General features: G+C 37.9%; 1 protein-coding gene across 2 annotated transcripts in view; it reads right to left on the reverse strand.

Annotated features, from left to right (window-relative positions):
- PREX2 (phosphatidylinositol-3,4,5-trisphosphate dependent Rac exchange factor 2) overlaps positions 1-15,617 on the reverse strand; it is a 304,965-nt gene that overhangs the window by 131,032 nt on the left and 158,316 nt on the right. For both annotated transcript variants that reach the window (XM_010371608.2, XM_030938189.1), the window contains exons 24-28: positions 12,104-12,326; positions 10,819-11,026; positions 3,890-4,069; positions 1,492-1,586; positions 626-708 (exon numbers count right to left, since the gene is read on the reverse strand). In XM_010371608.2, coding sequence (XP_010369910.1) covers positions 626-708; positions 1,492-1,586; positions 3,890-4,069; positions 10,819-11,026; positions 12,104-12,326 — 789 coding nt within the window. The remainder of the gene's footprint in view (positions 1-625; positions 709-1,491; positions 1,587-3,889; positions 4,070-10,818; positions 11,027-12,103; positions 12,327-15,617) is intronic.

Here is a 15,617-nt window from a genome sequence, read left to right on the forward strand (position 1 = left end):
AAAACGTTTTCTTAAAGCAACAATTATTTTTGAAACCCCGATCGTTACATAAAATATTGAAATAAATGCACCTGATAACATTTGCAATGACATTTCTTACTATCTTACCATATATTAATACAAAATATAAATTTACCTCACAAAAGAACATAAAATCTCTGGAGTTTTCTTTAACTATAAATTATTGGAATCCTTTTCAAAGTGGTAAAATCTTCTACTACAAATTTTGGTTATGGCTATACATTTTTTTAATTTAAAATGACAAAATTAGCATCCAAGGCAATATCTTGTGCTTTTTAAAATTAGAAATAATGTTGAGCAAGAAACATCATAAAGCTTTCTGAAAACAAAAAACAAAAAAAAAATCCTAAAAAGGGGAACTCCTATGTGTATAACGGTAATTTTCCCAGGACTGTAAAATACTTGATATTCACAAAAATCCTTTAGGTGAGTTGACTGAAGGAATGTTTCTTCCTAGTTTAAATGCCAGAAATTGAGGTAAAGGAGGTGGAAGGACAGATCCAGGCCTTTCTGTTCTAACTCCAAGCTCCTTGTACTGCATCTGAAAAAGGGACTCCTGACAGTTTAGTTGTGGAACAAAAGCCCCACAAATGCCCGATTGTACCTGGCTGAAAAGATGCTCAAGGCAACTATGTATCTTGTCCTGTTTATCATGAGAAATGCGAACACTTAGGGGAAGTTCATCACCTAGATATCAAAACAAAAACAAAACCAAAAACAACAATCACTCATCTTATGTTTAACATTCCAAAATATTTTAAATATTAAATGAAATGTAAAAATTAAACACAAGCTCTTATTCCATGCACAGTTCTCATGTTCAGAGAGAGTTCCAAAAGATTTAATAGCTCCTGGGATGTTATTACTTCTTCTGAAGGCAGAGTGACCCCTAGAAAGGACACTTGTTAATTATTCTTTCAAATTATGTTCCTCCAATGGTTGAAGAGTTGAAATAAACTGAATAATCAAAAATTAAGATTTTTCCCTAATTGGATGAAAAGTATTTGTTCTTAACACATACAAGATAACATATTTATAAGATAATTACATCAATCTGTTTCTCTCATTACCCTCAATCCTCATCCACATATAAAGCTAGCTTAGGTGAACCTGCTGTCTTTAATGCTTCAAACTCCGCACCTGCCCATTCCCATCAACAATGCCTAATACTTTCAGTATGTTTCCTGTGTACCTATAATCCTTCGTAGAACCATAAAGAGATCATAGAGCATATCTGAAGATTACAATTAGTTTGCTTATTTCATTGCTTTTTAACTCACTCCCTTTAAAATGGGATTGGGAAATAGACTATGAAGCACATAAAATTGAAAAGCAATATGTGTGGCCACAGAGAGTGAATGATAAAAGGTAAAAATAAAAATTCATATGGATCTAAGAAATTAAAACCTTAAAGTTATCTCCTATAGGACTAACATCAAAAAGCCCACAGGCCTTCACCAATGAACACACCTGAGTCCATTTCATCACTGTGGAAATACGAGCTGCACTGGCTGCTGCAGATGCTGGTGAAGGAGGCGATGGAATTCCTGTTGCTGTTGCAGTCACTGAAAACAGTAAGTTTCATGTTACTGTAAGAGTGCAACTGCCCAGGTGTCCCTGCAATTTCTTATGATATAAACTTATATCAGTTATATTTATTAATATGTTTTAGAGAAAACTATGGGAAAGATAAATTTGTTCAACTCAGTCTATCTTACCTTTTAAAGATGGCATATTTTTGATTCAATTATATTTCAAATTTTCTTGTATCATATAATCTAGTCTCAAATGATTTTTTTAAGGGCGGTTAGTTATAAAACTAGGAGTCACACCAAACTTAAAATTCTTTATAATCTGTTTCATGATATATGCCGGTAATTAGATAACTTGCTAATACAGACAAAATACCGTTTTGTGATTTCTGTCCCTTTCTGATAGCTTAAATCATAACTTATTGGTTACACTCTGAGCTTCCTTATAGAGGATAGGAACTTTGTCTGTCTCCACCTCAGAGCTTGTAGCACAGGGAAGTGCTTGATAATGATGAATGCCCAAGGAAAGAAATGTTTAAAATGTTTGTGTGTGAACACGGACAGATTTCAGAAATAGTGCAGGAGATAAAATATTTTCTTTCCTCTCAGAATAAGTAAAAAGGACTTCCTTAACTTTAAATTTACATTTAAAATTTCTATCTTAGCCTAGAGGGAAACTGTCAGGGTAATTTTAATTATCTGATAACTAGAACTTGAGTTAAGGAAGTATTTTTAGATGTGTAATTTCCCACCGGGAAAAACCCTACAGATTCCTATTAAAGAGCAGGTTGGGATGCTTAGAAGTGAAAAGTAAATGAAGTGATAAAAGTGGTTAATCTGTCTGATCTATGATTAAATCTCCAGAATAACTCTTATGTGTTCATTAAGATCCTTTTTAGAAACACGGAAATTGGAACAGTAGAGTGGTTAAGAGACAAACTGGGAAGCCAGACCACCTGGTCTCATAGGTAAATGACATCAGCCTTCCGGGCTTCAGCTTCCTGATATGTAAAATGGAGTTCCTATCAGAACCTGCCACCGAGGGTCGCAGTGAGGATTATGTAAAATCTTCCTCTTCCCCCATGTGTTTGGTAAAGTATATTTTTAATGTTAGCTCCTAGTTTGTAGCTAGTTATATATACTCTGATGAGAACTTTACTATTGAATCAATATCTTTTCATTGCAAAACACTGCATAATAAACGACTGAAGAAGATAGTTTTTGCTTTCACTTAACATAAACGAAAAAGATGTTAAAGTTGTATACACAGCTTATGTGGCTGGTTATGACAATCCTTAGTGAGGTATCAGGTGATACACGAATTCAAGGAACAAAAAGCACTTTCAATTAAGGAAGTTCATGCGAGGAGACATCATTTGAAAGTCTAGTAGGAAGACAAAAACAGAGTTTGGAGGGAAAGTATTTGGGGTTGAACTGGGTCTCCCAACAAAATTCATGTGGTTGAAAAGTGATCCCTAGTGCCTCAGAATGTGACCTTATTTGGAGATAGGGTCTTTACAAAGGTAATCGAGTTAAAATGAGGTCATTAGGGTGCGACCTTAAGCCGCCCTATAAAATGTCCTTATAAGAAGGGAAAACTTGGACACAAGACACATACGGAGGGAAGAGAATGTGCAGAGACGCAGGGAGAAGATGGCCATTTACACTTCAAGGAGCCAGGCCTGGCACGGATCCTTCCTCCACAGCCTTCAGAAAGAGCCAACACAGCCCACACCTTGATTTCAGATTTTTGACCTCCAGAACTGTGTGATAATAAATTTCTGTTGTTTAAGCTGCCCAGTTTGTAGTAATCTGTTACAGCAGCCCTAGAAAACTAATACAGAAGATATCCAAGAGAGTAAAAAACCCAAGCTTTGTCTCAGAGGTAGGCAAGGAACATTAGTCCAATTAGTTTGGAACATAGAAAATGAAAAGAAAAGAGAGAAAAAAGGGCCAAAAGAACTCCTATTCACTACCCAATAAACCAGTGACAGAAACAGATAGTTGAAAAAAATGTTAATCCCTCAGATTAGACACAATTTTCTTATTTGCTATATATGTTACACAATCCATATATAGAACAACGCTCCCAAATTAGGCTCACACCACCACAGAAAAAATGCTTTTTCCAAGCTATTCATATTAGAAAAGGGAAGGATTTGAAATATTACACTGTCCCATTATGCTTTGTCTGAGGTTGGTAATAACAAGTGATGACTGTGAAAGACCAACTGAAAAAAAAAAAAAATCAAAAACTTTTTTCAAGATCTTTGTGGAAAATCCAGCATCACGTTTGACTTTCTTGAGTAAATGAGTTTGATGAGTAAGTGAATTACCTGTAAGAGTCTCTGTTGCTGATGGTATCATGACCAGAATCTTCCTGTTCATCTCCTGCTACATTGAAACAGACCCGTTTGCTGTTTCTTTCTCCCTTCTCATTGTCACTGTCTGTTGGTGTTATGCCCTCTGATGTCTTACGTTCTAATTTAGGAGAATATGTTATTGAAGACAGAAGGCTGCAATGTAATATTAAAAAAATAAATGCACATTTTCAAACTGTCTGCTGTAGATAACTACCTTATTTGCTGAACACAATAGGCTTACAAATATTTCTAGAGTGCTTCAATGTTTCATATCAAGTAAATACTCTATTGCATAAAAAGCATGTCATTCAAAGTTCACTTGTTCTTCACAAAATAAGTCACACAAACAGCATAATTTAGACCAGAAAGCTTCATTGAAATCCAGGTTGTGCCATGCATGACTACAACTAAAACAAAGCTGTGGTAGTTTTATTGGATACTTGTGAAATGGGGATAATGAGAATAACTGGCTTCCATGACTGCTGTGAGAATGAATATTCCTGGTGCATAAAGGGTGTTATCTTTAGCCCCTGGCCATTAGCACAACCATCACCACCTTATGGAAATACTGGACAATCTTTAAAGTGCTAGCCAAATATTAAACCCAAACTGTAAATGGGCCTTAATGTCCTCACTGGCTCACATTCAGTATTAAAAACCCACCTACCCCTCTACCTGTGCCTTGGGTTTTGCCCAGGCATTCTCTATTTGGCAGGGAGAATATTGGATTGTCAAACCCTCTCCCTGCTCATACAAACAGGAGTCCTGGCCTTGGGGATTACAAGACAGTAAACAGAGTTACACACAATGTGAGGATGGGGTAATTACAATCTCATCGGCAAGCCAGGATAAAATGTCCCAAATCTGCCCACGGAAAGAGCTCCTCCATTTGGCTCCAGGGTAAAATGCTGCAGTCAGACTGAACTGTGTGAAACCTGCTGAGGACTTTGAGTAGCTGCTGACTCCAACACTAGGCTTGAACGTTTGGCAGTGGCATGTTTCTGTTACAACTAACTCAAAATTAGGCAAAAATGGAATCGAACTTTATTATCAAACAGCATGCTAAAAAGTTTGCAAAATGGCTGGGCGCGGTGGCTCACGCCTGTAATCTCAGCACTTTGGGAGGCTGAGATGGGCGGATCACGAGGTCAGGAGATCGAGACCATCCTGGCGAACACGGTGAAACCCCGTCTCTACTAAAAATACAAAAAATTAGCCGGGCGTGGTGGTGGGCGCCTGTAGTCCCAGCTACTCGGGAGGCTGAAGCAGGAGAATGGCGTGAACCCGGGAGGCGGAGCTTGCAGTGAGCTGAGATCCCGCCACCGCACTCCAGCCTGGGCGTCTGAGCAAGACTCCGTCTCAAAAAAAAAAAAAAAAAAAAAAAAAAAAAAAAAAAAAAAAATTTGCTAAATGAATTAAACCATGTCTAAACAAAGGACCCATATAGGGCTTCTCAAGCCAACAGCCATCTTCACATTTACTAAATACCTGTGATTTTCAGTTCCAATCACTCGCGCATATCTTGGTTCTCATTTTTCCATAGCAATGTAATGTTTATTATTTCAAGACTCTGAAGATATCTTATACCTCTTATACATATTCCATAATGTCAAACCCAATGCTGTACATTGAATACATACCTGTTAAGTGATTTCACTAAACACATTTATTATATCATGCATTATTCTTGGTGCAGTGGATATAGTAGTTTATAAAATACACAAACGGGCCAGGCGCCGTGGCTCATGCCTGTAATCCCAGCACTTTGGGAGGCCGAGGCGGGTGGATCACCTGAGGTCAGGAGTTCGAGACCAGCCTGGCCAACATGGTGAAACCCTGTCTCTATTAAAAATACAAAAATTAGCTGGGTGTAGTGTGGTGGCAGAAGACTGTAGTCCCAGCTACTTGGGAGACTGAGGCAGGAGAATCGCTTGAACCTTGGAGGTAGAGGTTGCAGTGAGCGGAGATCACACCACTGTACTCCAGCCTGGGCAACAGAGCAAGACTCCATCTCAAAAAACAAACAAACAACAACAGCGACAAAAACAAAACACAAAAGCCCCTGCCTTCTTGGAGCTCAAATTCTACTGAGAGAAGACAAGTAGAAACAAGTAAACTTTCTAGTATATCAAATGGCAGCAAATGGTAAGGAGAAAAACAAAGCAGGGAAGGAAGCGTGAAGCTGCCATTTCAAATAGTGGTGCAGTCAGGTCAGGTCTCACAGTGAGGTGAGATTTGAATAATATTTTGACATTTTATAGTTTTTAGACACCAGTGAAAAATTGAAGGAGCCATGTTACACTGCTCGAGGCCCTGTGAACATTTTTAATAACCAAAAGCTATGGATGATTTTAAACACAGTTTTTCTCTTTGGAAAGATACTTTTATGTCGTGTAAGACAGATTGTCTATTTATTCACCCTCTCCACCTAAAAGATTAAAACATTAGACTAACTCCAATTATCCAAGCTCTATGCTGCACAGACAGATGAACTTTGAATACCAAAGAGGAAAAAAATGCAAGAGTTCTCATTTTGCAAAGAGCCCTCTGAGCTTATGTATCTTTTAAATTAGAAGTCATGGGGCTAAGCATAATTTTTTTCAAAGTTACATGAATTGTATTCAGATATTTGCTTTTCATTTAAAACAGCTGCAATCATGCTTGCATTGACCCTGTGGGAACAAGTGTTAGGCTTACAAACAAATGATAGAAAAACTGTATTTTAAACACCATGTTTTGCATAAAATTTCTAGATTCTGAAGAGCAACAAGGCATCAAACCATAATATTTGTGCTTGCAGAAATCCCTTCACTTTCGTTCATATACAATATTAAGTTACCTACTAGAGGTCCATTAATTAAAAGCTTCAGCAGCATGCAATTCCAGGTGAATCTCCTTCTTGTGCCATTGATAGAAAAGATTTTTGTATACAGTATGATGCAATGACCTGTGTGTTTTTAAACATCATCATCATTGCTAACATCTGTTGAGCTTTTATGACAGCCACCATGCTAAGTCTTTAACAGGTATCAACTCATTTAATCTCTAAAAGCACCTTATGAAGTAGGTATTATCATTATTTCCGCATTTTAGAGGCGGGGTAGGCAAAACATATTGTTATATACATAGCCTGTGCAAATTAAGCAGGATTCCCTCTCCCTGCATCTAACTTGCACACTCTGGAGGGAGTAGGGTGCATCCCGGTGTTTCATAACTCAACTCACAGAAGTACTGTGAGAATGAAATAAGCCAACGTATATAATAGTGTAATCTTGCCTGGCACATAAGCACATATAAAAAAGCTGGTTTTTATGGTGTGCCCCTCTTTTTGTGTATTTACTAGCAAAATGCTTGGAGAAACCTCAATTATTACTCTACCACCACCACCAGCATTCCTATCTGTAACCCCCAGGTTACCAACTGTCTAAAAGTGTGGTTTGTTCATCACTCAATCCTGAGGCATCTGGCACCTGCAAAATGAAGTCTGTTCTCATATCCCCTGTGTTTACCAGGCCCCTTTCCTCCCTATGAGAATACACAAATCCTCTATTTTAAAACCCTGTCAAAGGTTTTGGACATTAATTATTTTTCCTTTTACTTATTTATTGTACCTAAGTGTCATTACCCAGTAAATAGCCCATTAAAGGGCAAAAGTCTTTAACTTTCCAAAGTGAAACCAGAATCACAAATCCTTGATTAAATTCATTACATCATCTTACTTCATGTTACTAGACAGGAAATTCATCTCTAATTCTATCTTTGGGTCTGAAGCTAAGTAGGAGGATTTAGTGAAATGCCTATGTGTTAAAGGAAATTTCATTTCGGAGAGGTATTCCCAGGTGACAGAACAATCAGACTTTATCATAAGACAAGCTCAACCTCAGGACCTTTCACAGGGATGAATAACTTCTAGAAAAGCTAACACTGAGGTGTTATCAGGCAATTTATCTTAAAACTTGGCAACACATCTGAGATCTGCTTCTTCACTTGCAAAGACATCTCTGACTAGGAATAATTACTATAGAGTGAGAAAATTGTTCAGATACTAGATTTTTAAATAATGTGTTAACCTCGACTGCATGGCAGCGTCTCTGAATATTAAAAGCAATGGGGAATCCAGGCACTTAAAACAACTGTACTGTTGTACAGCGATTATATTGCACATTAAGTTGTGTGGAACCTATTAATACTTAGAATTAGGCCGGGCACGGTGGCTCAACCCTGTAATCCCAGCACTTTGGGAGGCCGAGAGGCGCGGATCACGAGGTCAGGAGACCGAGACCATCCTGGCTAACACAGTGAAACCCCGTCTCTACTAAAAAACACAAAAAACTAGCCAGGCAAAGTGGCGGGCGCCTGTAGTCCCAGCTGCTCGGGAAGTTGAGGCAGGAGAATGGCGTGAACCCGGGAGGCGGAGCTTGCAGTAAGCCGAGATCCGGCCACTGCACTTCAGCCTGGGGGACAGAGCGAGACTCCGTCTCAAAAAAAAAAAAAAAAGAAAAGAAAAAGAAAAAAAAAAGAAAATACTTAGAATTAAATTATGTGGTGTACCCAAAGAAGACCAAGGTGGTTTCTCCAATCATTTGCTCACTTTTTGTCACTTTTCTAATAAACATGCTCAGTTGGGTAAAGGTTTTTAGAATAACAGGGTGGGGAAAACTTCAGTGAAAAGTAATCATTTTAAGTAGTTTTAGTTAATAAAAATAACTAGTCTGCAACCAGTGCCTTAAATATAAACATTTTAAGCCAAGTAAAAGGAGCTCCTTGCGTTTACATATTTTTCCTGAAAATATTTCTACATCACCTGAACCTTTAAAAAAAATTCAATAAATTAACAAAGACAAAGCCTGGAGGATTGCCAGGCAGTGCTAGATCGTCAATGCATTAAAGATTAGTCCCTGAGCAGTGCCAGCTGAGGCACATTAATAATCTTGCCACTGACAAGACTCATCCCAAAATGGCAATAACAACTCTTGGAACTAGAAGTATGAGATTGGTCCAGATGTTTTCTTAAAATCCCTTTGAGGCCTAGAAGCTATGATTCAATGCCACTATTTATTGCCTTATTAATAAAAATTCTATATACTTCATAAATACCTCTGGGAGACAACAACTGGTTTTTAAAATATATTATGCAACAAAATCTCATTTATTAAATGAAGTAAAATATCATATCCTAAAATATAAATTTCTGTCACAAGGATTCCAACACAATTCAAAAATGTCATGCAATTGCTTAAAAAATACTTTCCTTTTCTCTTAGCAATCTTGAACTGTTTAATTCATCTGTAAATAGGAAAAGCCACAGTATAATACACAAAACTGGTATATTAGAAATAAAGAAACAAAATCTTAATTCTAAATCACTCATAAAACTTCAGAAAATTAGCAAAGTAAATACTAAATATTGAGGATAATTTTTAAAATATAATGCATCTAATATGATTTTGATCTCTAAATTTCAAAAATGTGTAAAATGAGAGATCATGTAAATTATGACTTCATCAGTGTAATGTCTAATTACAACAAATGCTTGGAATAAGGTCTAAATATTTTGTGCCAAAACTGAATTATCCATGAAGTACAGGACGATAGATGGGTGTGTGAAGTCAAGAGTTCACATCTGGCCGGGCGCGGTGGCTCAAGCCTGTAATCCCAGCACTTTGGGAGGCCGAGACGGGCGGATCACGAGGTCAGGAGATCGAGACCATCCTGGCTAACACGGTGAAACCCCCGTCTCTACTAAAAAATACAAAAAACTAGCCGGGCGACGTGGCGGGCGCCTGTAGCCCCAGCTACTCGGGAGGCTGAGGCAGGAGAATGGCGTGAACCCGGGAGGCGGAGCTTGCAGTGAGCCGAGATCCGGCCACAGCACTCCAGCCTGGGCGACAGAGCGAGACTCCGTCTCAAAAAAAAAAAAAAAAAAAAGAGTTCACATCTGTAGCCATTTAAATCAACAACTTCACGAAGCGAGTACAATAAAAGAAGACAACAGTATTTCTATTATTTTCAGAATCTGCCAATTGGGGATATATTCAATAATTTCCATCCCTTGAATGGATGAGCAAGCATTATATTAGGCAGTGTGCTGATTACTTTCTGTATTAATTTGTATAACTTTCATCACCACAAACTTGTAATTCATTATTATTACTCATTCACTTCTGTACATGAGAAATTGAGCTACTTCAAACCCCACACTGTTCTGACTATACAGAGCTGTCTGGACTAGATGTGAAGCATCGTCCTATACCATGACGTGACAAAGCATCCTCGCAAGCTCAGGCGATTCTCCAACCATCAAATTCTTAAATAAGAATTAGAACTGATTTATTTGGAAAGGTGCTCATTAACTGCCTCCACCTTCTCTTGGTTAAAAATACTGGCACAGATATTTGGGCTATTGCTTAGCAGGCCATGAATTCAATCAGAACAGAAAAAAGTATTTGTCCTAGAGATACATAATTTTGCATTTACTCATTTAACAAGTATGTTAAGCATTTATTATACTTTATGTCTTTTATAAATTTCTATTGAGTGCATATTCACCAAAATTTGTACCCTGAATTACAAAGAGTACAAGGAAATCCTCACACAAAACTGGTATGCTTTCAAATATATTTTTCAAGGTAATATTTTTACACTGAGACTCACTTAGCATCCTTGTATAAGATAGAATTTTGTCATTCTCTTCCCTGGTATTAAATGCTTACTTAAAATACATACCTATATGCATTTTTTCCATTAAAAAACATTTTTAAAGTTTTGGAATGAAGAGGATCTATATAATCAGCACAAATCTCCTAAATTTCCAATAACTAGAGAATTATTGAATTTTTCTAAGTCACATTTTTACAGCTATTTAATTTGGCAAACTTAAAAGTGTAGTACAAAACACTTACTCATCTATTTGACAAACACACATCTCCACCTCTTTCAGTGCAGTCTGAAGTTTACCCAGCAGTTTCTGATAGATGTCTTGGGTTTCTAAGTCTTCTTCTTTCAGCAGATACCTGAGACCATGGCCATCCTGCTGTCCCAGAGACAGACCTGAAGGGGCCGCCATGGTTGTGATGGTGTGCTGAATGTACACCATAGGGCTCAGTTTCCCTGAGGAATTAAAGTCATTCCTTAGTAACATGTATCACCTTTAACTTATGATAACAATCCAATCCAATTAATTTTTATTTTTTAATTGACAGATACAATTATATGTATTACATGTACAACCTGATGTTTTGATGTATATATGCATAATGCAATGACTAAATCTAGGTAATTAACATATGTATTACTTCATGTAGTTATCATGTTGGTGCTGAGAACACTGTATACCCACTCTCTTAGGATTTATCAAGAATACAATATATTAACCATACTCGCCATGTTATACAATAGATCTCTTGAACTTATTCCTCTTATCTGATTGAAATTTTATATTCTTTGGCCTGCATCTTCTCAATCCCCCACCCAATCACCCCAGGTCCTGGTAATCACCATTCTACTCTCTACTTCTATGAGATCAACTTTTTTAGATTCCTCATATAAATGAGATCATATAGTATTTGTCTTTCTGTGTCTGGCTTATTTCACTTTAACATAATGTCTTCCAAGTTCATCTATGTTGTCACAAATGACAGGATTTACTTCTTTTTATGGCTAAATAGTATTTCATTGTTTATATACCCCATTTTTTTATCCAGTAAGTTAAATTTGAGATTCCATAAAATAAAATGCTGATCCAATGCTGAATTTAATTCAGAAATTAGAGCCTGTGGGGAGTTGTAATTAAAAACTAGAAGACAGTTTGATCCCTTGTCCTACTGTGATGGTACAGAATGGCATAGTGCATTGCTGCAGATGTTCCTCAGGTATTATCCTCAAAGTTTCAGGGCCATTTCAGATCAGCAGCTTTCACAGCAGGATGAGCTGTGCCTATCATATGCATAAGGAAAGCAAGAGCAATCATCCTTCTTAGAAGAAAAATAACAAAAATGCCTAACGCCATTTTCATTCAGTATACACTTAGGCATAATTATCCAAGTGATTACAGTAAGAAATCCTTCCTTTATAAAAGTTCATGCTTGTTTGCACACCAGTTATCTATTGAATTTCAGGGCTGCACGAACAGCTATGATTGCCTAAATTACTTTTTATGATTTGGTAAAGTTGCAAAAGCTAGTATACCTTGCTCCGAAGATTTGTTTTCTTTATCATGAGAATTATGCTTCCTACTATCCAACTGAACACCAAATGCACTTCCCAAAGAGGTTGATGTTTTGGGATAAGACACTTCCATCACATTGACATGGCAGTTGGTAGGGCAGAAATCACTGCTGTGCAGTGGGGAGATTTTAGATTTGGCTTGTTTAAAAGTAGGCCAGGCTCTATTCTTCAGTACACGAGAAAACTGCAAATTAAAGAAAACACAAAAAGCAGTTGAACACGCAGTAATAACTCAGGCAAGTTTTTTTCACTTGCATCATTCACGACAAAATCAAAGGCAAATTAAATCATGTCAACTGGAATGAGTGAAATAAATTACATGTTGTTAGAAATTACATTATTATTTCAAAACTCAAGCATTCTTAATAAAGCCAAGCAACATAAGCAGCAAATGCATATGATTCCTTTGAAACTGCGATTGCAACTTAGGTGTTCAAAGAAATGAATTTCTGTGGCCAGCATAATATACTTGGACTCAAATCCACAGGCTCCCAGCAGCTGAAAGAGCCTGACAGGGCAAGTGGCATCCCAGGACACCAGGAGAGAATGGAGAGCTTCCAAACAAGGCAAAATGGCAAAACAGGGTAGCTGCCGAGTTAAGGGTGGAAGAAGATGGGATGTCCCAAACACAAGCATAAAGCTAATACAAAGCACCAGTCTGTGTACAGGTCAGACAGTAAGGTGTGGCGGCTGAGGCCCAGAATGGCAGGACAAATCTGTTTCCCATGCCTCCTGCTAATCACTGAGTCAGGATCAAACTGAAGACTAGTGTGCACTCTGCCTTTATGCTTTGAGAATAAAGTGATACATGATTTATATGACTTCCAAGGTAGCCACTCCACTGCTTCAAACCTTGCCGTGGGTTTCCATTCAAATCCATCTACTCCTCACCAAGGTCTCTAAAGCAGCCCAAATCAGATGCCCACCTAGCTTCTCTATCTCAGGTTTTCTTCCCCTTGCTCCCTAAGCTCTTTCTGGCCCTAGCTTGGTTTGTCTCACACACTATCTACTCACTCTGAGCCTTTCTACAAGCTGTTCAGTGAGCCTAGAATGTTCTTCTTCCTGCATTGCCAAACTGTTCCCTTTGCAACTTCAAGTTCTATCAAATCATCAAGAGGCCTTCCCTGACTCCTAGTCTAGGTTCAATTTCCCTGACTACTGCTAAGTTCCAGTACACTGTAACCTTCCTATTATACAGGTATAAATAATTACCTTATTTCTAGCTCCCCTAGCAGATGGTAAACCCCATGAGGGTAATACGTAGGTCTGTTCTGTGTACTATCAGTAAGAGCATGGGAGAGTTAGACTGAATTGTAGTCTCAAAAGCAAAGGATTGAGAGTCACTATCTACCTGTGTATTTGTTAGAGCTGTCATAATAAATGATATGATGTTAGGCAAGTCAGTGTCTTTTTTTGCATTCTTTATAAAATAATTGACATGGATTAAATAATGTCTATACTATCTTCTCCCTTGAAAACTATAACCATGATCCTATCTATTTATCTACTAGGAGAGTAATAATTTTGGCATGGATAAGAATAAAAATTAAGACTGTGGTCACTGTCTAACTTTTTTTTTTTATTATACTTTAAGTTCTAGGGTACATGTGCATAACGTGCAGGTTTGTTACATATGTATATTTGTGCCATATTGGTGTGCTGCACCCATCAACTCGTCAGCACGCATCAATTCATCATTTATATCATGTATAACTCCCCAATGCAATCCCTCCCCCCCCCCCATGATAGGCCCCAGTGTGTGATGTTCCCCTTCCCGAGTCCAAGTGATCTCATTGTTCAGCTCCCACCTATGAGTGAGAACATGCGGTGTTTGGTTTTCTCTTCTTGTGATAGTTTGCTAAGAATGATCGTTTCCAGCTGCATCCATGTCCCTACAAAGGACGCAAACTCATCCTTTTTTATGGCTGCATAGTATTCCATGGTGTATATGTGCCACATTTTCTTAATCCAGTCTGTCACAGATGGACACTTGGGTTGATTCCAAGTCTTTGCTATTGTGAATAGTGCTGCAATAAACATACGTGTGCATGTGTCTTTGTAGTAGAATAATTTATAATCCTTTGGGTATATACCCAGTAGTGGGATGGCTGGGTCATATGGTACATCTAGTTCTAGATCCTTGAGGAATTGCCATACTGTTTTCCATAATGGTTGAACTAGTTGACAATCCCACCAACAGTGTAAAAGTGTTCCTATTTCTCCACATCCTCTCCAACACCTGTTGTTTCCTGATTTTTTAATGATTGCCATTCTAACTGGTGTGAGATGGTATCTCATTGTGGTTTTGATTTGCATTTCTCTGATGGCGAGTGATGATGAGCATTTTTTCATGTGTCTGTTGGCTGTATGAATGTCTTCTTTGGAGAAATGTCTGTTCATATCCTTTCCCCACTTTTTGATGGGGTTGTTTGTTTTTTTCTTGTATATTTGTTTGAGTTCTTTGTAGATTCTGGATATTAGCCCTTTGTCAGATGAGTAGATTGCAAAAATTTTCTCCCATTCTGTAGGTTGCCTGTTCACTCTGATGGTAGTTTCTTTTGCTGTGCAAAAGCTCTTTAGTTTAATTAGATCCCATTTGTCAATTTTGGCTTTTGCTGCCGTTGCTTTTGGTGTTTTAGACATGAAGTCCTTGCCCATGCCTATGTCCTGAACGGTATTACCTAGATTTTTTTCTAGGGTTTTTATGGTATTGGGTCTAACATTTAAGTCTCTAATCCATCTTGAATTAATCTTCGTGTAAGGAGTAAGGAAACGATCCAGTTTCAGCTTTCTACTTATGGCTAGCCAATTTTCCCAGCACCATTTATTAAATAGGGAATCCTTTCCCCATTTCTTGTTTCTCTCAGGTTTGTCAAAGATCAGATGGCTGTAGATGTGTGGTATTATTTCTGAGGACTCTGTTCTGTTCCATTGGTCTATAGCTCTGTTTTGGTACCAGTACCATGCTGTTTTGGTTACTGTAGCCTTGTAGTATAGTTTGAAGTCAGGTAGCGTGACGCCTCCAGCTTTGTCCTTTTGACTTAGGATTGTCTTGGTAATGAGGGCTCTTTTTTGGTTCCATATGAACTTTAAAGCCGTTTTTTCCAATTCTGTGAAGAAACTCAATGGTAGCTTGATGGGGATGGCGTTGAATCTATAAATAACCTTGGGCAGTATGGCCATTTTCACGATATTGATTCTTCCTATCCATGAGCATGGTATGTTCTTCCATTTGTTTGTGTCCTCTTTGATTTCACTGAGCAGTGGTTTGTAGTTCTCCTTGAAGAGGTCCTTGACATCCCTTGTAAGTTGGATTCCTAGGTATTTTCTTCTCTTTGAAGCAACTGTGAATGGAAGTTCATTCCTGATTTCGCTCTCTGCTTGTTACTGGTGTATAAGAATGCTTGTGATTTTTGCACATTAATTTTGTATCCTGAGACTTTGCTGAAGTTGCTTATCAGCTTAAGGAGATTTT

The sequence above is a fragment of the Rhinopithecus roxellana genome, chromosome 9, assembly GCF_007565055.1.
Source record: "Rhinopithecus roxellana isolate Shanxi Qingling chromosome 9, ASM756505v1, whole genome shotgun sequence".
NCBI classification, from domain to species: Eukaryota; Metazoa; Chordata; class Mammalia; order Primates; family Cercopithecidae; genus Rhinopithecus; species Rhinopithecus roxellana.